At 41.4% G+C, this 21,311-nt stretch overlaps 1 protein-coding gene across 8 annotated transcripts in view; it reads right to left on the bottom strand.

The window, feature by feature from the left end:
* LOC117504570 (RNA-binding protein with multiple splicing-like) overlaps window positions 1–21,311 on the bottom strand; it is a 64,863-nt gene that overhangs the window by 18,111 nt on the left and 25,441 nt on the right. For all 8 annotated transcript variants that reach the window (XR_004558831.1, XR_004558830.1, XR_004558829.1 and 5 more), the window contains exons 3-4: window positions 19,331–19,369; window positions 7,865–7,927 (exon numbers count right to left, since the gene is read on the bottom strand). Coding sequence is in view for 4 of the 8 variants with exons in the window: in XM_034164038.1 (XP_034019929.1) it covers window positions 7,865–7,927; window positions 19,331–19,369 (102 nt within the window). In the remaining 4 variants the exon portion in view is untranslated. The remainder of the gene's footprint in view (window positions 1–7,864; window positions 7,928–19,330; window positions 19,370–21,311) is intronic.

The following is a 21,311-nucleotide window of genomic DNA, read 5'->3' as shown; positions in this document are numbered from 1 at the left end:
CTAAACACTGTTCCATGGACAAAATGGATAATACGATACAATGCTGATTACTGATGTACCTAAACTAGTCACCCTGTGGCCAGGCCCATAGAGTCTGCAATGCAGTGAATGAACCTTCAGCACTGCACCAATCGCAGCCCTCGAGACAACGGTAAATGGTAAAGAGACTGCATTTATGAGGTCTGTGAGAAAAGTAACGGACCTTTTTATTTTTTTCAAAAACTATATGGATTTGATTCATATGTTTTTACGTCAGCCAAGCTTGAACCTTCGTGCGCATGCATGAGTTTTTCCACGCCTGTCGGTTGCGTCATTCGCCTGTGAGCATGCCTTGTGGGAGGAGTGGTCCAGCCCCCTCGTCGGATTTTCATTGTCACGAAATGGCGGAATGATTTGGGCTTTTTTTCCATCAGAATTTTTTCAGAAACTGTTAGAGACAAGCGGCTGGAAACCATTCAAAAAATTTATCTGGCTTTCGGTGAAAATTTTACAGGCTTCACAGAGAATATGGACTGTTACTACAGCTTTAAGGACGCCCCACAATGGCGCACGGCGCGCTGCGCTCCGAGCCGCCATCGAGAGGCAGAAAACACCACATCATTTCTAAACGGATGGCTGTGTGGAGCTGGGACCGTCGTGAGCAATTTCTCTGGTTATCACAAGAGCTGGACATCAGCCATTTTCCGGCAGATTTCACTTTTAACAAGAGATTTTGTCATGAAAAGCCGCGCGGAGGCTTCGCGCGTCAGGACCGATTCGCTGATTGAGCGAGACAAAGGAACGATCTCGATCAGTGAATCGGTCCCTCACGACGGTCCCAGCTCCACACAGCCATCCGTTTAGAAATGATGTGGTGTTTTCTGCCTCTCGATGGCAGCTCGGAGCGCGGCGCGCCATTGTGGGGCGTCCTTAAAGCTGTAGTAACAGTCCTTATTCTCTGTGAAGCCCGTAAAATTTTCACCGAAAGCCAGATAAATTTTTCAAATGGTTTCCAGCTGCTTGTCTCTAACAGTTTCTGAATAAATTCTGATGGAAAAAAAGCCCAAATCATTCCGCCATTTCCTCGCAATGAAACAACAACGAGAGCGGTGGACCAGTGCTCACTCAAAGCCTGCCCACAGGCGAATGACGCAACCGACAGGCGTGGAAAAACTCACGCATGCACACGAAGGTTCAAGCTTGGCTGATGTAAAAACATATGAATCAAATCCATATAGTTTTTGAAAAAAATAAAAAGGTACGATACTTTTCTCACAGACCTCGTATGTAGCACTTTTCCATCTATATCAGAAGGTCAAAGCACTAAAGCATCGCATTCATACAGACAATGATGTCAGGGTGCTGCCATGCAAGGTGCTCACAACACACTGAGAGCAACTAGGGGATTAAGGACCTTATCCAAGGGCCCTTAGTGATTTTCCAGCCAGGCAGGGGTTTGAACAGAGGATCCTCTGGTCTGAAGCCCACCCCTCAACCACTAGACCATCACTTCCCTGAAGAAGATGGTCTTTTCTCAAGATGGGGCTCCAAAAGCTTTCCACCATTCCCCAGACTCTCCAATGGAAGGTATAGCAGTAGCTCAAATACCAATCTTGCCACCAACACCTCAAATAACTTGCAGAATTCACTTGAGTAGTGAAGTAAGATCGGCTACACTATTGGGGCCCATGTGACGTGCGCTGCTAGCCATAACCCAGCATGGAGATGCTTCAATGTGAGGACCCCAGTGGATGGAGAAGTTAAGGAGACATCCACGTTTCACCTAGGTGCAGCAGCTAGATTGTTACTTCTGAGAGGCACAGCTGAACCAGTTGTATGCCTGTGCAGTTGCAATCCAGGACCTCGAGTCGTCCCCTGGTTTGGCGCATGCTCCCTTGGCCAGAGTAGCACTACATTAGTTCTTCACTGTTGTCGCCCAAAATAGGATCCACAGGCGAGACAAAGCAGACAACTTCTCTTATTCCTCTTCTTTGTTGCTGATAAAAGTCTAGAGCTTAAGCAGCATCTCTGCAAGCCAGGTGTGGTTTCTCCACATCAACGACCAGACAACTAATACTTTGCATTAGCACCTTTGTTCCAACATTCCATTATGTGGAGACAAAATAAATTCCAGGGAATGTCTTGTGCAATTGAAGAGCTGCCAAATGTAGAGAACTCTCAGGGTTTATTTACTGCACATCTCCATTTTCAGCACTGTTTACAAGCCCGTTGGGACTTGCGTGCTCCACAGGATGGTCACTTCTTTAATTCTCATCTCTTCTGATGGAAGAGATGAGAATTAATTTGAGCGTTTTCACAACCAGAATTTATTGCATAAATCTCGGTGGTAAGAGGGACACTTGCAGTTTTTGACTTTGAAGCCTGGTGCAAAAGCCTGAGCGAAGACTTAGCGTGTTATTTCGGGGGCTGTGCATGTGATAGCGAGCCCGCAAAATGAAAGTCTGAAGGTGATGACAAAGCATGGCAAGCGTATGAAACTCATTCATGCTGCAGGCAGACACGCTGCAAGGTTCTCACCGTGCTCACTAGTGAACGTTAAACACCAATTTAAAGTCACGACATCAAAAAGCCATTTTGTTGTGACATACGCTGCCCAAAGTGAGCCGAACCTTGCAGCAAATTCTTGAGATCCCCCCCACTAGAACGTCCTGGTGAGCTAAGTAAAGGTTTTTTTCCCCACTCCTGCACTTAGAGCGACATCAGAACCTCCACATGTGCAGTAAACCAAATCATGATTCACTCAAGAAACGTAATTCATCTTGGCCAAAAAGTCAGGCTGCTATTCGTTTGTCTGCTTTCGACAGCAACAAGGCGTGGCAGATTTTCAACCAGCAACTCTGAGCACCTTTCTAATTAACTTAATTTGCATGTCTCCAAAAGGCGCATGGTGAAAACACGAAGGTCATGTCGGCGGAGAGGAAAAGCAGCCAAGATTAAATCCTCTGCCAGCAAAAGAGCCACGATGCTGGAAGGACGGGTTCTCGGCTCGTCCTTGCAGGATCGGGCAAAGTTGAGTGTAAACTCGCCCGAGTGCGTTCTTCATCGAGAGGGAGGGAATCGATGGCGATCAACTCAGTGCAGTGGCAGTTGCTCATCGATATGAGGATGGAGCGTGTGGCGTTTTCAAACTAATTCACTCTCCATCTTGACAAGCACCTGTGTTTATGGTTGCTTTGCAGTTGTGTACCCTGACGGAAAAAAAAAAAAATTTTGAACCAACTTTTTTAAAAAGTGCTTGAACTGGTAACACTGAAATTAATTTGGTTGACTCAAATTCATTTAATATTTATGCCAACTTGTTAATTTACAGTTGGGGAGGGGAGTCAGAATTCTGGCTTTTATTCCCATCAAACCTTTGTGATGTCATATAGTCCATGAGCCAGTTGTGAATTTTGACCTAATCGGTACCACTTAAGGGGAAAAAAACGACAGAATCCAGCCTCAGTGTATCATGGCCTATACAAAAATGTATGACAGCCATCCCAGGGTGGTAGCTGTCATCAGGTAGGAGTCAATGAAGAGTTACACAGAGGTCAAACTTTAAAATTGCTCCAATCATGTTGAAAACTATAATCACAGTATTTGTCTGATCATAACAATTCCAAAAAGGTATAGTTTGGACTATCTATGATGGAATGTTCTGGAGTTATGGGGTAAAAAAAAAAACTTTGGAACTCGCTGTCCCTCGACTTGCGTGCCATCTCGGATCTGCCCCTTTTTAAAACAAAACTCAAAACGTATTTGTTTAGATGTGCTTTTGATACTTAGTCTTGTTTAGACTTGGGAATAAAATGTATCTGTGTTCTTCTTTTTAACTATATTTTAAATAGATTTTTATATGTACATCGCTTTGGTCAACTTAGGTTGTTGTAAACCCGCTTAACAATAAAATTTGATTGATTGATTGATTGAAAAAAAAAGCAAAAATGGCAACAAAGGTCAATTTCAGTTGTACAGGGGTCAAAAGTTAAAGTTGCTCTCATTTCAGCAAAAAATTATGCAAATTATTGGTTGAAATAAAAGGATGAATAAATGGAAAACCTTTGACTGTGTTGAATGCTTGGTCTCCAAAAAGTAAAGGTCAAACAAGGTCAGCATCCATTGAATTTCTATGGACATGTGACATATGTTACCCTGTAACATGATAACGAAGCATGACAGATGGTGCAAAATTATTCCTTTTTAGAACCCTATTAACCCAAACAATAATTTGTATTTTTTTTTTTTTTTTTTACTGAAATTGGAGCAACATGTGATATAGTTTCCAACATGATTGGCGCATGTTTGACCTCTGTGTAATTCTTCATTGAGCCCTACCTGACTACAGCTACCACCCTGGGATGGCTATCATACATTTTTTGTGGCCATGATACACTGAGGCTGGATTCTAAGTGTTTTTTTTTACCCTTAAGTGGTACCAAAAACCTGCTTTGGCCCATGAGATCAAAGGAAACATTTGACCTGACCAATATAGTCTAACAATTTTCTATCAATCTACATGATTTGAAGGCCATATCCTTAAAAAAAAAAAAAAAAAAAAAAACACGCACACACACACCTAGCTGGGAAATCTGGGTATCAAAGAGTGATTAGATAACCTCCACCCTCCTTTGTTAGTTGGTAATGAACCAACATACTAAATGACCTGTTGGAACTGTATTTCCTCTCTTTAGTTACAAACAAAAAGGTGTGTGGTTTACAAAGCCATTAACTCTGTGTAGGATCTCAGTCATCTAGGCCAAGATCAGAAGCTTCCTGAAGTCTTGTTTAGCTGGGAAACGTTTCACCACTCATCCAAGTGGCTTCATCAGTCTGGGATCATACTGGGTAGGGAACAACCAGATTATACCCTTCCAGGGTGGGGCCATCCATTGTCAGTTGTAAACAGTCGTAAGAGTGAACAATGGCCGCAAGGTTTGCTGGAGGTCATCAGAATTCTTTCCATCCCCATAGGGTCATGAGGCTAATGTCCCTTGGGGGAGGAGTAAAGTGGTTCTGAGTTTTCAGGGATGGGATGAAAGGGCAACATCATAATTGGTGGAAAGGTGATGTCTCACACCCAGGACTCTCCTTCTGGAGAGTAACTACACCTTTATTAGGGTGGACTAGTCTCTTTTCCCGTGTGTTGGTGGGCTTGAAGAAAACCGGAATCATGCGTTTCCTAAAAATCCTTTTTAGATTATAAAAATCTGAAAAAAGATATACATCTCATGACGTATTAAAATAATAAACTTTAGAGCCAAATTAAACCACTACAAATAGGAACCACCCAGCTCTATATTCTTGATACTTTTCAATGTTAAATCTTCACAGAAGCACGACAACAGGAAATGCAGATAGATGTTCGCAAAGTCTGGCTTATCTCCATATGAACCCCCCCGAGACGTCGGTTCTGCTGAAAACAAGAACGCTGCTCAGTTCTCAGCCCCACTGACTGATTTTTTTTTTTTTTTTTTTTTTTTTTGGAAACACTCTTGACTATTGTTGGCTCATAACCCTAAGATGGTAATTCTTTGTCTTCCAACCCCCCCCTCACGCTTCCCACCCACTCCCCGCCAATCTCTTCCCTCGACTGATCTGCCTCTGATGCACACCGACATTTCAAGATCTGAGCAATGACAGACTCTCCACTGTCTTGTCACGGTCGCCACTTAGGATGACGATAAAAGTGATTTACAGGAGTGACAAAGAAGTATACGCAGCTATACGATGTGTGAGCACAGGTTAAGTGTGTTTACTCGAATGAAGCCTGCCAGGGTGCGCTTCGGATTCTTTTTGAATCTGCCTCATGAAGGCTTTCTGCAAAGGAGCCCAGAGGCCACATTCTCAAATAAGAGAGATTAAAAATAAACCTGAGATCAATATAGTCTATTTATATGTGGAGAATGTGCAAATTTTCCTCATCTTAAAAGTCACTGACCTTGCAGAGTATCTGGGAAAGCTTAAAGAAAAATGTGTTATTGATTCAAACTTAGTTGGGTCCAAAAGTATTTGGACAGCAGCCATTTGTAATTTTGCTTTTATATATCACTACAAAGGGGTAGAAATGAAATAATCGAGATGTGCATGGCAAGCAAACTTTCAGCTTCAATTCACGGGGTTTTACAAAAACATACCATTTGGAATTAAAGCCATTTTTACTTTTTTATAGACCCTCCATTTTTGGAGACCATAAGTAATTGGACAAACTATTTCTATGACAAATCACATTTCCTGCAAGTCGTCTTTGAAACAGTAAGTGATTGAGCAAGAAGGAGATTAGTGAGGGAAGCCACCAAGATAATCATGACAACTTTTAACAAGTTTTGGCTTTTGTATATGGCATATGGCAACTTTTCCCTGTTGGATCACCAGTTCTACAGCTTCATGGTGGAAATGAAAGCATGTAATTTTCCCAGAAGGCACATAAGAGACTTGATATGATCTATTTTCCTGTATTAAAATCCTCCTATATGCCACAAAAAACTACTTTTACAACATGTTTAACTTTCTTACTGTAGTTTTCATTTTTTGTTTTCCACCAATGAAACTGTATAACTGAATCCAACAGTCAAAAAATGCACAATTCATAGTTGCCCAGTTACAGAAACCGCCCACTCCTTCAGAATTTTTGGTGGCTTCCCTCGCCAGTCCCCTTCTTGCACATCCCTGCAGTTGCCTGAAGAAAACTTGATGGAAATGTGATTCATGTACAGTGCCCTCAAAAGTACTGCGAACACTTGGTATTTCACACATTTGTATTTGTTTATGCCATTTCAAATACAAAACATAAAAAAAAAATTCTAAAAATCAGCTTCCTTAAACTCAACTCAAAGCAAATCTGTTACACTTTATATAAATTAATTAAAAATATAAAAGCCAAGACGATGGGTTGCATAAGTAATGGAACGATTTGGTATAATACCTGTAAATAATTTATTTTATTGCCCGCTTTCTTCAGACAAGGCAGGGGATGGATACATGAACATTTCCAAGTCACTGATATGTCTTGGATGTCATTGACAACAATTATGAAGAAATACAAACAGTGTGGCATTCTATGGATTAGAAAGTTCTCAGAAACTGACTGATTGTGCAAGAAGAAGAAGAGTGAGGAAAGTCACCAAGACAACCCATAATAAGTTATAGGGTTCTCTGGCTGTGATTGGAGAAACTGTGCATAGTGCATATTTTGCAAGTTGTATCCCCAGTTATACAGCTTCATATTGAAGTGGTACAGAGGAGGATTTTCTTAAAAAAAAGAAAGAAGAAGAAGAACAGAAAGTGCAATTTGCCAGTAGGTACAACTGAGATGCAAGCCTTGATTCGATTTTTTTTTTTTAAAGGAAATCCTCCTCTATACCACTTCATCATGAAGTTGTATTTAATTCATTTGTATCAAGTTGTAGAGATTTGCTCTCAATATGAGTTTAAGGGAGATAATTTTTCATTATTTATTTTTGTATTTGAAATGGTATAACCAAATTAAAAATGTGTGAAATACCAAATGTTACGATACTTTTGGAGGGTACTATGTGCTGTAATTCCTAAATGGTTAATGTGATATTTTTTTGTTAAACACCTTGAATTAAAGCTAAAAGTCAACACTTAAATTATCATTTGATTTCAACTGGTGTACAGAGACAAATAAATAAATAAATTGTATCCCTGTCCAAGTAATTATGGGCCTGACTGTAGGCAAGCCGAAATAAGACCAACTGCCTTTTCCCCACAGTCACCTTACAATGAAGGATCATGTTGAATTTCTTGATACAACAGCTGCATTTTGCACAGAAGGCAGGAAGACGCGATTCCAAGTCACCATAAGATAAACTCACGCTGAGCTGGCTGTCGAGAAAGAGCAGAAAGAGGGCACGGCACTTACGTTCAAGGCATTCTTAGCAGCCTCGGCCTCTGATCGACTGTCAAAGCTGACAAACCCCACCGGCTGAGGAGACAAGAAGACAGAACAAAAGAAAGAAACATGGTTTAAGGCAGAAAACTGACTCTGCAGTTCTGTGACATAGACATGGGTTATTTTTTTTCCTCCCTTTCCCTCTCCCCTGCCATCTTCCCCACTCCATGTTTATAGAACTGCGGTGACAGGGAAAGAGGGAAGAGAGAGAGAGAAGAGGAGGCTGGACGCTTCTATACATCGTACAAGGAGAGTTCATCACTCAGCACATGGTGCAACGCTCCCCGTGCCCAAATACGGGCAATGAACGCGCGAGTATGGAAAGGTACGTGTTTGCAAGCAAGTCAGAGTTAGAGGAGGAACATACAAATAGAAGTTTGAATGAGAGGAGGTAGAAATAGTTCTGATGAACTCCTAGAACTGGCCCGCCTGTGAACGAGCCAATGCGTTCTCGTTGCACGTAGGTGCTTGTTTTGTATTCTGTTGACATCACTTTGGAGCCTGCGCCTTTAACAGTAAAGTTGAAAGAAAAACACAAACATCCACCGGTTTGGATTGAGCGCCGACTAAATGTTGCACATAAGAACAAAGACATTTTTTTCTTCTATGTTGTTGTGTTTGTAAGTGAGCAGGGAATGAATTCTCTAAACATGTTACTCCCGTGTGGGAGCACGGCTGCCTATGTGTGTGTGAGATCTGGAAAGCAGTCAAAGGTTATGGGAATTGTGAACAAGGCAAAGAAGAGCAGAACCAGTGAAGACGTCAGGATGAAGAAGTGTAACGGGAATATAAATAGAAAGGGTCTCGGATCTGGATCTTGCTATATATGGAGAAGACTGTGCATTCTCTGAGTGGAACGCAGCCGCAGATTAATTGATTTATGGAGCCATCGTCATTGCCATTACTCAGGACGAAGAGTTTCTCAAAACAAAAAGTGCTGTGGGACCTGTGCGCAATCATAATATGCATTTATCTGGTGGAAGGCAGCAATTATGAAATTATGGAGAAGTTGGCACACTGCAGAAAAAGCCCAAAGTGCACGTAGAAAATGAGATACAACCACATTTTTCCGATAAGTCAATCAATCAATTTTTTTATATAGCGCCAAATCACAACAAACAGTTGCCCCAAGGCGCTTTATATTGTTAGGCAAGGCCATACAATAATTATGTAAAACCCCAACGGTCAAAATGACCCCCTGTGAGCAAGCACTTGGCTACAGTGGGAAGGAAAAACTCCCTTTTAACAGGAAGAAACCTCCAGCAGAACCAGGCTCAGGGAGGGGCAGTCTTCTGCTGGGACTGGTTGGGGCTGAGGGAGAAAACCAGGAAAAAGACATGCTGTGGAGGGGAACAGAGATCGATCACTAATGATTAAATGCAGAGTGGTGCATACAGAGCAAAAAGAGAAAGAAACAGTGCATCATGGGAACCCCCCAGCAGTCTACGTCTATAGCAGCATAACTAAGGGATGGTTCAGGGTCACCTGATCCAGCCCTAACTATAAGCTTTAGCAAAAAGGAAAGTTTTAAGCCTAATCTTAAAAGTAGAGAGGGTGTCTGTCTCCCTGATCTGAATTGGGAGCTGGTTCCACAGGAGAGGAGCCTGAAAGCTGAAGGCTCTGCCTCCCATTCTACTCTTACAAACCCTAGGAACTACAAGTAAGCCTGCAGTCTGAGAGCGAAGCGCTCTATTGGGGTGATATGGTACTACGAGGTCCCTAAGATAAGATGGGACCTGATTATTCAAAACCTTATAAGTAAGAAGAAGAATTTTAAATTCTATTCTAGAATTAACAGGAAGCCAATGAAGAGAGGCCAATATGGGTGAGATATGCTCTCTCCTTCTAGTCCCTGTCAGTACTCCAGCTGCAGCATTTTGAATTAACTGAAGGCTTTTTAGGGAACTTTTAGGACAACCTGATAATAATGAATTACAATAGTCCAGCCTAGAGGAAATAAATGCATGAATTAGTTTTTCAGCATCACTCTGAGACAAGACCTTTCTGATTTTAGAGATATTGCGTAAATGCAAAAAAGCAGTCCTACATATTTGTTTAATATGCGCTTTGAATGACATATCCTGATCAAAAATGACTCCAAGATTTCTCACAGTATTACTAGAGGTCAGGGTAATGCCATCCACAGTAAGGATCTGGTTAGACACCATGTTTCTAAGATTTGTGGGGCCAAGTACAATAACTTCAGTTTTATCTGAGTTTAAAAGCAGGAAATTAGAGGTCATCCATGTCTTTATGTCTGTAAGACAATCCTGCAGCTTAGCTAATTGGTGTGTGTCCTCTGGCTTCATGGATAGATAAAGCTGGGTATCATCTGCGTAACAATGAAAATTTAAGCAATACCGTCTAATAATACTGCCTAAGGGAAGCATGTATAAAGTGAATAAAATTGGTCCTAGCACAGAACCTTGTGGAACTCCATAATTAACTTTAGTCTGTGAAGAAGATTCCCCATTTACATGAACAAATTGTAATCTATTAGACAAATATGATTCAAACCACCGCAGCGCAGTGCCTTTAATACCTATGGCATGCTCTAATCTCTGTAATAAAATTTTATGGTCAACAGTATCAAAAGCAGCACTGAGGTCTAACAGAACAAGCACAGAGATGAGTCCACTGTCCGAGGCCATAAGAAGATCATTTGTAACCTTCACTAATGCTGTTTCTGTACTATGATGAATTCTAAAACCTGACTGAAACTCTTCAAATAGACCATTCCTCTGCAGATGATCAGTTAGCTGTTTTACAACTACCCTTTCAAGAATTTTTGAGAGAAAAGGAAGGTTGGAGATTGGCCTATAATTAGCTAAGATAGCTGGGTCAAGTGATGGCTTTTTAAGTAATGGTTTAATTACTGCCACCTTAAAAGCCTGTGGTACATAGCCAACTAACAAAGATAGATTGATCATATTTAAGATCGAAGCATTAAATAATGGTAGGGCTTCCTTGAGCAGCCTGGTAGGAATGGGGTCTAATAAACATGTTGATGGTTTGGATGAAGTAACTAATGAAAATAACTCAGACAGAACAATCGGAGAGAAAGAGTCTAACCAAATACCGGCATCACTGAAAGCAGCCAAAGATAACGATACGTCTTTGGGATGGTTATGAGTAATTTTTTCTCTAATAGTTAAAATTTTGTTAGCAAAGAAAGTCATGAAGTCATTACTAGTTAAAGTTAATGGAATACTCAGCTCAATAGAGCTCTGACTCTGTCAGCCTGGCTACAGTGCTGAAAAGAAACCTGGGGTTGTTCTTATTTTCTTCAATTAGTGATGAGTAGAAAGATGTCCTAGCTTTACGGAGGGCTTTTTTATAGAGCAACAGACTCTTTTTCCAGGCTAAGTGAAGATCTTCTAAATTAGTGAGACGCCATTTCCTCTCCAACTTACGGGTTATCTGCTTTAAGCTACGAGTTTGTGAGTTATACCACGGAGTCAGGCACTTCTGATTTAAAGCTCTCTTTTTTAGAGGAGCTACAGCATCCAAAGTTGTCTTCAATGAGGATGTAAAACTATTGACGAGATACTCTATCTCACTTACAGAGTTTAGGTAGCTACTCTGCACTGTGTTGGTATATGGCATTAGAGAACATAAAGAAGGAATCATATCCTTAAACCTAGTTACAGCGCTTTCTGAAAGACTTCTAGTGTAATGAAACTTATTCCCCACTGCTGGGTAGTCCATCAGAGTAAATGTAAATGTTATTAAGAAATGATCAGACAGAAGGGAGTTTTCAGGGAATACTGTTAAGTCTTCTATTTCCATACCATAAGTCAGAACAAGATCTAAGATATGATTAAAGTGGTGGGTGGACTCATTTACTTTTTGAGCAAAGCCAATAGAGTCTAATAATAGATTAAATGCAGTGTTGAGGCTGTCATTCTCAGCATCTGTGTGGATGTTAAAATCGCCCACTATAATTATCTTATCTGAGCTAAGCACTAAGTCAGACAAAAGGTCTGAAAATTCACAGAGAAACTCACAGTAACGACCAGGTGGACGATAGATAATAACAAATAAAACTGGTTTTTGGGATTTCCAATTTGGATGGACAAGACTAAGAGTCAAGCTTTCAAATGAATTAAAGCTCTGTCTGGGTTTTTGATTAATTAATAAGCTGGAATGGAAGATTGCTGCTAATCCTCCGCCCCGGCCCGTGCTACAAGCATTCTGACAGTTAGTGTGACTCGGGGGTGTTGACTCATTTAAACTAACATATTCATCCTGCTGTAACCAGGTTTCTGTAAGGCAGAATAAGTCAATATGTTGATCAATTATTATATCATTTACCAACAGGGACTTAGAAGAGAGAGACCTGATGTTTAATAGACCACATTTAACTGTTTTAGTCTGTGGTGCAGTTGAAGGTGCTATATTATTTTTTCTTTTTGAATTTTTATGCTTAAATAGATTTTTGCTGGTTATTGGTAGTCTGGGAGCAGGCACCGTCTCTACGGGGATGGGGTAATGAGGGGATGGCAGGGGGAGAGAAGCTGCAGAGAGGTGTGTAAGACTACAACTCTGCTTCCTGGTCCCAACCCTGGATAGTCACGGTTTGGAGGATTTAAGAAAATTGGCCAGATTTCTAGAAATGAGAGCTGCTCCATCCAAAGTGGGATGGATGCCGTCTCTCCTAACAAGACCAGGTTTTCCCCAGAAGCTTTGCCAATTATCTATGAAGCCCACCTCATTTTTTGGACACCACTCAGACAGCCAGCAATTCAAGGAGAACATGCGGCTAAACATGTCCCTCCCGGTCTGATTGGGGAGGGGCCCAGAGAAAACTACAGAGTCCAACATTGTTTTTGCAAAGTTACACACCGATTTAATGTTAATTTTAGTGACCTCCGATTGGCGTAACCGGGTGTCATTACTGCCAACGTGAATTACAATCTTACCAAATTTACGCTTAGCCTTAGCCAGCAGTTTCAAATTTCCTTCAATGTCGCCTGCTCTGGCCCCCGGAAGACAATTGACTATGGTTGCTGGTGTCCCTAACTTCACATTTCGCAAAACAGAGTCGCCAATAACCACAGTTTGATCCTCGGCGGGTGTGTCGTCGAGTGGGGAAAAACGGTTAGAGATGTGAACGGGTTGGCGGTGTACACGGGGCTTCTGTTTAGGGCTACGCTTCCTCCTCACAGTCACCCAGTCAGCCTGCTTTCCCGGCTGCTTGGGATCTGCCAGGGGGTAACTAACGGCGGCTAAGCTACCTTGGTCCGCACCGACAACAGGGGCCTGGCTAGCTGTAGAATTTTCCACGGTGTGGAGCCGAGTCTCCAATTCGCCCAGCCTGGCCTCCAAAGCTACGAATAAGCTACACTTATTACAAGTACCGTTACTGCTAAAGGAGGCCGAGGAATAACTAAACATTTCACACCCAGAGCAGAAAAGTGCGGGAGAGACAGGAGAAGCCGCCATGCTAAATCGGCTAAGAGCTAGTAGCTACGCTAAGCTAGCGGATTCCTAAAAACACGCAAAGTGAATAATGTGTAAATAATTTAGAGGTGATTCAGCAGAAGGAGTGCTTTAGTTAAGGCACGTAAAGATTACACTGGGAAACAAATCGTAATCTAGATAACTAGATCAATCTAACTGCGCAGATTAAACAGCTAACAGATACAGAAAAACACCGCTGTGCTCCGGAACAGGAAGTGATACAATACCGCAGTGAGAGCCAACCACCAGTAGAGGCAAGCAACTAAAGCTACTTTTTGCAAAGGGAATAAATGAACACTAATTATTGGAGGTCAATCTGTACACTGAGTCCTGTGTAACATGGTGATAATTTGGGTGAATCCATTTATGTTGCATCCACATTCAGGATGAGCAGTGTAAATTTTGTCTACGCTTTCTCGGACAACGGGTGTGGCAGGAAGCTTGATGAAGTATCAACTTCCTGCAGGGCAGGGTGTTGTGCAGTCAATAATTATCCACAAATATACACTGACATAACTCAAAATAAAGTAAAATTACTTGGTAAATGAATGCATGAATGCATATTAAGGGGTCACTGAGGTTATTTTAATTCCAGCTATGTACTACCTAGCAAAGCTAGCTTGATTGATCAGTAGGGCTGTTCATGTTATATAGTGAAAAAATAAAAGTTCGGGGTTAGGCCACTTGTTTTTGTTCCACTTGGGTTTTTTATAGGTGCGGACCAAATTTGAACTCAATCAGATAAGATTTAGAGGTCCCCCAGAGCGGCACACTTTCCCTCCGCTGGCAAGGCAACGCCACCCAAACGGGAGAAGAGTCTGATGTCATTTTCTTTTACGGGTACATGTGATGGTTTCTAATCGCAAAAAGTGGTGGTTGATTGGTCACCCAGAGGATCATGTTACTGGAATTACTGGATTACGACATTGCTTGTTTGGGGAAAATTGTTGCTTTGTGGGGGACCCCTAAACAGTGTCCAATTACAATAAATTTTGGCACAGATCTTTTATTTTATTAATGGAACAAGAACAACATGTGGCCCAAAAGATTTTGTAACATTTGTCATTTTGAACAGGTCTATTGACCTGCTATAGTCCTAACCACAGAGATATGGGGGTGTTGGCGGGGGGAGCACTACAGTGGACATTATCCTTGGCTGAACCAGCCAGTAATAAGTAGCTCAGGCAGCTATTTGCAGCATCTTAAAGGAAATGAATTAAGTTACACAATATCAACAAAGGAAACTTCGTACGCCACAAAGGTTTGATGAGGCCGGGAAAGAGCTGAACATCCAGTCGACTGGCTAATTAGGGAATACTTCCGATTAATAACACCACAGATATTGCCTGGGTGACAGAGGCAACTGACCATGTGTGATGATCATAGCAATAAATATTCAATTTGAATGCACAAGGTTATCAAAAATCACAATGTGGAGTTATTTAAAAGATTAGGATCCTGGATTCTATTGACAATAATGATTTTCACCCCCCCAAAAAACACCACCACTAGACAATACCTCACATAAGATAGCAAATGAAAAGATTACAGAAACAAGCTTAATGTCCGCTGTTTCTTGTTGGCTAGCTCAAAGAAAGCCTACCGCTAATCACATACATAACTATGTAACGCCCCAACAAACTTAATATATTTAGTTTTTTAAAAAGTAGCTGACAATACCCAATGAGCACATTAAAATGGCAAACAAGCGCAAAACGTTCATTTTCAAAGGCATTGCCAGTTATGTCCACAAGGAAATCTAGCAGGCTAAGACTATTCTAGCTAGCTCAGTTACTTCCTGAAGAGCAAGTTTAAAATTATGTATAAGATATGAACTTGTAATAGGCAGGGTTTTTTGTGTGCTTTTTGGGACGGTGAGGGTGAACAAATTTGAGGGCACATCCACACGAAGATGAGTTTAAGCATATCACAAAACATTTGTATCGTATTAGCACTTAATCCACAGAATTTGCTGAGCCAAAAATTGCTATTTTAAAACAGGTTCCAGAGTGGATGAATCTCAAAACGCCACTGTTGTTTTATCGTGTGTACAATCAATATGCAATTTTTTAAAACAATACTATAGGCCCACCTCTGTTATCTCAGCCTTAACCCCGACTGCAAGACGTCATGTAACAACAACAATAATGGTGGACTACCGACTTGTGTTCTTGCTACAGGAGATAACGAACATTTTGTCAACATTCATTTGTAGTTTAGTCGATTTATAATCCAGTGTGACTCGAAGCAGAAGATCGACTTTGTTGTCGGTCCACATTAACATCACAGCTTTTACTTTATGTGCATGCTCCATGCCGCCCTCTCCATTTTTTTGTGGAAGTGTCACAGCGCCACATACAGGTTTGACATATAGACAACAGCAATTTCATGTGTCCGTAGATATTTTCTGAAATGGTGTCATGTTTACGGAACACATTTTGAAAACTACAAAGAAAAAGATCAGATTATGTAGACTATCAAAATCGCTGGCCACTAATTTAATAATAGACATAAGTTTATTTTTGATCTCAAAACTGCTGCTTATACCTTCTGCTGCCGTTCTGCCCTTGATGCACATGCACAGTAGTGTTAATCCGGGTCAGCCGTGACGTCACCGGAAAAGTTATGCCCAAACAACATCATGGCTAGCCAGCAATGAAGCTCAAAAGCTTGGGAATATTTTAACCAAATTAAAGAGAAAAACATGCGATGCAAAATCTGCAAGGCAGAACTTGTCTTCCACTGCAGTACAACGGTGATGCAAGAGCATCTGAGAAGGAAACACATTGTGACTGATGCTGACGAGGGACAACCATCTCGCTAAGCTAACTGGCTAGTTAGCTACTAACATTAACGTCAATAGTGAGCTACTTACTTATATTGATAGCTGCAAAGGTTAACATTAATGATGACGATTTCATTAGCCTTAGCACACATATGTTATGCATTTCCCGTAACGTTGTAAATGCCCCCTGACACTTGCACGACTTTGATCTGCACACTTGCACGCACTCTGCCATGCACGAGAGAGAACTCATCTCAAACTCGTGAACTGTGTGCAGCTTTGTGCAAAGAAAATTTTAAAATGTTCAAATCTCCATCACGCATTAATTACATGAACATTACGCAAACGAGTCAAAAACACTGCATGTGAGTGCCAGTGATTACATCAGCGCACCACATCAGAGCACAGCTCATCTGAACAATCATACCGAGATGTTAAATCTATCATAAACATACTTTTGCAGCTGCACACAAGAAGGGATGAACATGCAACTGTTTTACCAAGCCATTACAACAAAAACATGGTAGAGAAGCTTGAATCTTCGACTGGACTGGGTTGCTTGACACGAGGACGTTTCGCTTCAAATCGCAGAAGCTTCCTCAGCTAAAATTCTTGCTCTTGTGGTCTGACTTCTGTCTTGACTCTTGTAGAGAAGAATAATCAAGAAGTCACAAAAGCTGGAGTTTTAAACCTAACCAGACCCCTCCTACCAAGAGGCAGACTGCAATAGGCTGGTGACTAAACAATAGCTCTAATTAGCACCAATTGTGCTCTAGTTAGCACCCTCCTAATGACAAGGCAGCTGTCCCTCTCCTGATGGCTCCCTTGATGACATGAATGACTCATTACCATGAACAAAAGACTGAAACTGCTTTGACCTGAGTACCCCATTGTAAACAGGGGATAAAGGGTGTCTCAGACCCCCTCCCCGGTTAAGGCTGGGTTTCAAACGTTTCACAAAGAATGCCTCCTTGACCCCTCTCTCAAACCATTTCTTCTCTCTGGCTAATATTTTAACTTCCTTGTCCTCAAACGTGTGGTTAGTGTCTTTAAGGTGGAGATGAACTGCAGACTGAGGTCCACTGGCGCCCTCTCTGCGGTGCTGGTATAGCCTTTTGTGTAAAGGTTCCAGTGGACCTCAGTCTGCAGTTCATCTCCACCTTAAAGACACAAGACAGAAGTCAGACCACCAGAACAAGAATTTTAGCTGAGGAAGCTTCTGCGATTTGAAGCGAAACGTCCTCGCGTCAAGCAACCCAGTCCAGTCGAAGATTCAAGCTTCTCTACTATGGAAACCACCTGGACAACTGAGAGCCTACACAGAAACAAAAACATGACAAATAATTACCTTTTTAGATGGCTCCAAATACATTCTCCACCTCATTAAGCATGAGTGACAGAAAAGCAGCAGCTGGAATGCTCCTCTGTGATTCGGGAAGCAATTAGAGGCATTTTCAACAGCCAATTCTGACAGAAAAGGATTAATCTGCTACAAAATAATTATTTTATACATGCAGCGTCCAGCTCACAGCGTGTGGCCCTTTACCAAAAAAAAAGTATATATAGTACTGATAAGTATATAAAAGTAAACTGGAAGTATACTTGAAACATACTTGTATGTACTACTTTTTGGTAAGGGGCAACCAGTGGAACAAAGCGCGGCATCCAGCTGGGAACACAGCAGGTGGGAACGTCATGACGATGTGCAAGTGCACGGATCCAAGTTGTGCAAGTGTCAGGGCACCTTAACAGCGATGTCATGTCTGAATAGGAAATGTGATAATGCTGATGTTTGATAACGCTATGATACAGTGCTAAAAAAATACATTCTCTTCACTACACAACTTTGTTACCAAGTCAACAACATACACACCTTGGCAAGCAAATATCCTGACTGAAGCAATCGAGACCGATCTCGCATCACCGCAATGATGGAAAAGAAATACGATACAACCTATGAGAAGGTCAGTCTCTCAATTTCAATTTGCTTTATTGGCATGAATGCATTAAAACAGTATTGCTAACAATAACACAAAGTAAAATAAATAATTAAATGATATAATAAACAACAGCAACATTAAAAGACAAATAACAGCTGCATGCTGGCTGCAATTTATGCATGATCCGATTAGCTGACTAATCGCAAAAATAAATCGGTGACATCGTTTGTGGCAGCCCTAAAGGGAACAAAACAATTTCCATGAATTTAAAGTCAAGAAATGAGAGTTCAAAACTTTTAGCATTCACACTTTCACGTGTTGCATTTGCAGGCAAATTGTTGAGGTGGAATTTTTTTTTTTTAATTTACAATTTAATTTGTCAAATAAACAATATAAAAAGGTAAATTAACAGCGTGCATTTCAAAAATATCAGTGAAATGAGCAAACGTGGCCCCTAAAACGTGAGGCTGTCCGATCGCTGCAGTAAAGTTTGAAACCTTAAAAACTGCATATCAATCCTGACGAGTGTGCATCTATGCGCATGTGTGTGTAGCTTTCTGCTTTCCATTTAAAATGCATTTGTCTTCAAGTAACTACACTGAAGGGGGGAGGGTGAAAATCCCACATTAGAGCTGCTGAATAAATTTCACATCCAGAGGAAAAAAAGAAAAAGAAAAGAAAGAAAAGCTGTGCTTTGTTCTTACAGTATTATACTGTGGGCATTCTATCCAAACCACCCTCAGCCCTTTTAATGAGCGTGTCACGTCTTTGTGGGATACAGTGTTATGTGGTTTAAGTTTACTGACATGAAGCTAAATTGCTTAAATCTGGTTGTGGGACACCTGCCAGCTGAGCTCATTTTCAGTCCCGTCACCCTGGAGGCAAAACTGGCTTTGACACCTCAAAATTCTTCTCCGTCTCCCTTCATATCACCCCCCCTCACCACCACCACCCCAATGCCGCAACTACAAGCGTAATCGCCGACCGCCAAAGGCAAGTTGGTGCAACAGCAAATGTTTTTCCCTTGTCAAGGTGCTTCCTGGAAAACGGTGCAAATCTTTCATAGTCAACAACCCAGAAACACCAAGAGGAAAGGGGAGGCGGGTGGTAGATGGTGGTGGTGGTGGGGTGACAAACGAAAATTCAAGGCATTGATGAGCAAGCAAGTGCTCACTGCCGACAGTAACAAGGCTTCATTCATCAGTTTTCAGACTATAAAAACTGCTCTCCAACTGTCTTCCGGCCTACCTGTTTGGAGGTGAGCTTTATCAAGGAGCCTTCATAACCCTGAAAGGAACAGAAATAAAAAATCAGCATTAAAAAAGATGGATAAATTTTCAATTTGGTACAGAAAACAAGATAGTGAGCAGATGTTGCGAATCATCACATGCATTTAAGTTATTGTTTTGCATTCATGAAAACCAGATGGAATGGATTTCTAAGTTGCGCTTGATTTACTGAGATTTATCCCCGTCAATACGCGTGTGAACATCACCGAGCACATACCTCGGAGATGATCTAGTTGAGACATTAGATACAAAGCAATCATGCCGATTATTCAATCTAACAGAGCTGCTCCTGCAACATTAAAGTGCATTATTTCAAGGCAGTCATCCAAAAAGTTGGATTCATGCATGAACTTGAGCTGAACACGTCATCTGAAATGCAACATTTTCTTGGCAATCCGCAGTTTTCTGGATGAGTAGAGCATCGCTACTTTATTATCAATGTTACGTTGACACAGCACATTTGATTACATGCAGGCTGTAATAAAGCAAACGCCAACTGTGGTTAGCATTAGTCTATGTGGTCACATGCTAGCTGTTAATTTTTGCATACGCAGTCACACTAACCACAGTTAAAGGAGAACTCAATTCAGGCTCTTTTTAGATGTTTTGGGGGTATAGATTTCACTCTGAACAAAACATTCAACTGAGCGCATTATTGATTTTGAATGCAAACACCATCATGTGGTAACCAGCTAATTAACGTTATTGGACATGCCAATCAGAAATAGCGTAAATCGCTTCTTTTTGCCACCAAAGAGGGGAAAACAATATTAGACATGTCCGGTAGCAGAGAGAGGATCCCTGCGGAGGCAAATGTGCGCATGTTTACCTCATTAAATGGAAATAAACTGAAGAGGCACAACTGCACAGCTAGCCACTTACTTTAGTATGAGGTCAGATTAGTGCCAAAAACACTTGCAAGCACTCGCGTGATTAAACATTGCATTCGGGCGTGTATTATATTATTCCACACGCATAGATATAAACTGCAAATAAGTCCCTTCGGCTGCTCCCGTGTTTGCACTTGTGGTCGCCACAGCAAACATGAAGTGATTAATATCTACATGTGTGAAATAATATAATACACCAGAATGCATGTTTTTTTTGCGTGAGTGCTTTTGGCGCTAATCTGATGCCATACTTATTTCATGGCATGAATTAGTGATGCTGAAAAACTAATTCATGCATTTATTTCCTCTATGCTGGACTATTGTAATTCATTATTATCAGGTTGTCCTAAAAGTTCCCTGAAAAGTCTTCAGTTAATTCAAAATGCTGCAGCTAGAGTACTGACGAGGACTAGAAGGAGAGAGCATATTTCACCCATATTGGCCTCTCTTCATTGGCTTCCTGTTAATTCTAGAATTAGAATTTAAAAAATCTTCTTCTTACTTATAAGGTTTTGAATAATCAGGTCCCATCTTATCTTAGGGACCTCTTAGTACCCATATCACCCCAATAGAGCGCTTCGCTCTCTGACTGCAGGCTTACTTGTAGTTCCTAGAGTTTTTTAAGGGTAGAATGGAGGCAGAGCCTTCAGCTTTCAGGCTCCTCTCCTGTGGAACCAGCTCCCAATTCGGATCAGGGAGACAGACACCCTCTCTACTTTTAAGATTAGGCTTAAAACTTTCCTTTTTGCTAAAGCTTATAGTTAGGGCTGGATTAGGTGACCCTGAACCATCCCTTAGTTATGCTGCTACAGACTTAGACTGCTGGGGGGTTCCCATGATGCACTGAGTGCTTCTTTCTCTTTTTGCTCTGTATACACCACTCTGCATTTAATCATTGGTGACTGATCTCTGCTCTCTTCCACAGCATGTCCTTTTCCTGATTCTCTCCCCTCAGCCCCAACCAGTCCCAGCAGAAGACTGCCCCTCCCTGAGCCTGGTTCTGCTGGAGGTTTCTTCCTGTTAAAAGGGAGTTTTTCCCTTCCCACTGTC

The sequence above is a fragment of the Thalassophryne amazonica genome, chromosome 23, assembly GCF_902500255.1.
Source record: "Thalassophryne amazonica chromosome 23, fThaAma1.1, whole genome shotgun sequence".
Classification (NCBI taxonomy): Eukaryota; Metazoa; Chordata; class Actinopteri; order Batrachoidiformes; family Batrachoididae; genus Thalassophryne; species Thalassophryne amazonica.
This window is presented reverse-complemented; position numbering and strand designations above follow the sequence as displayed.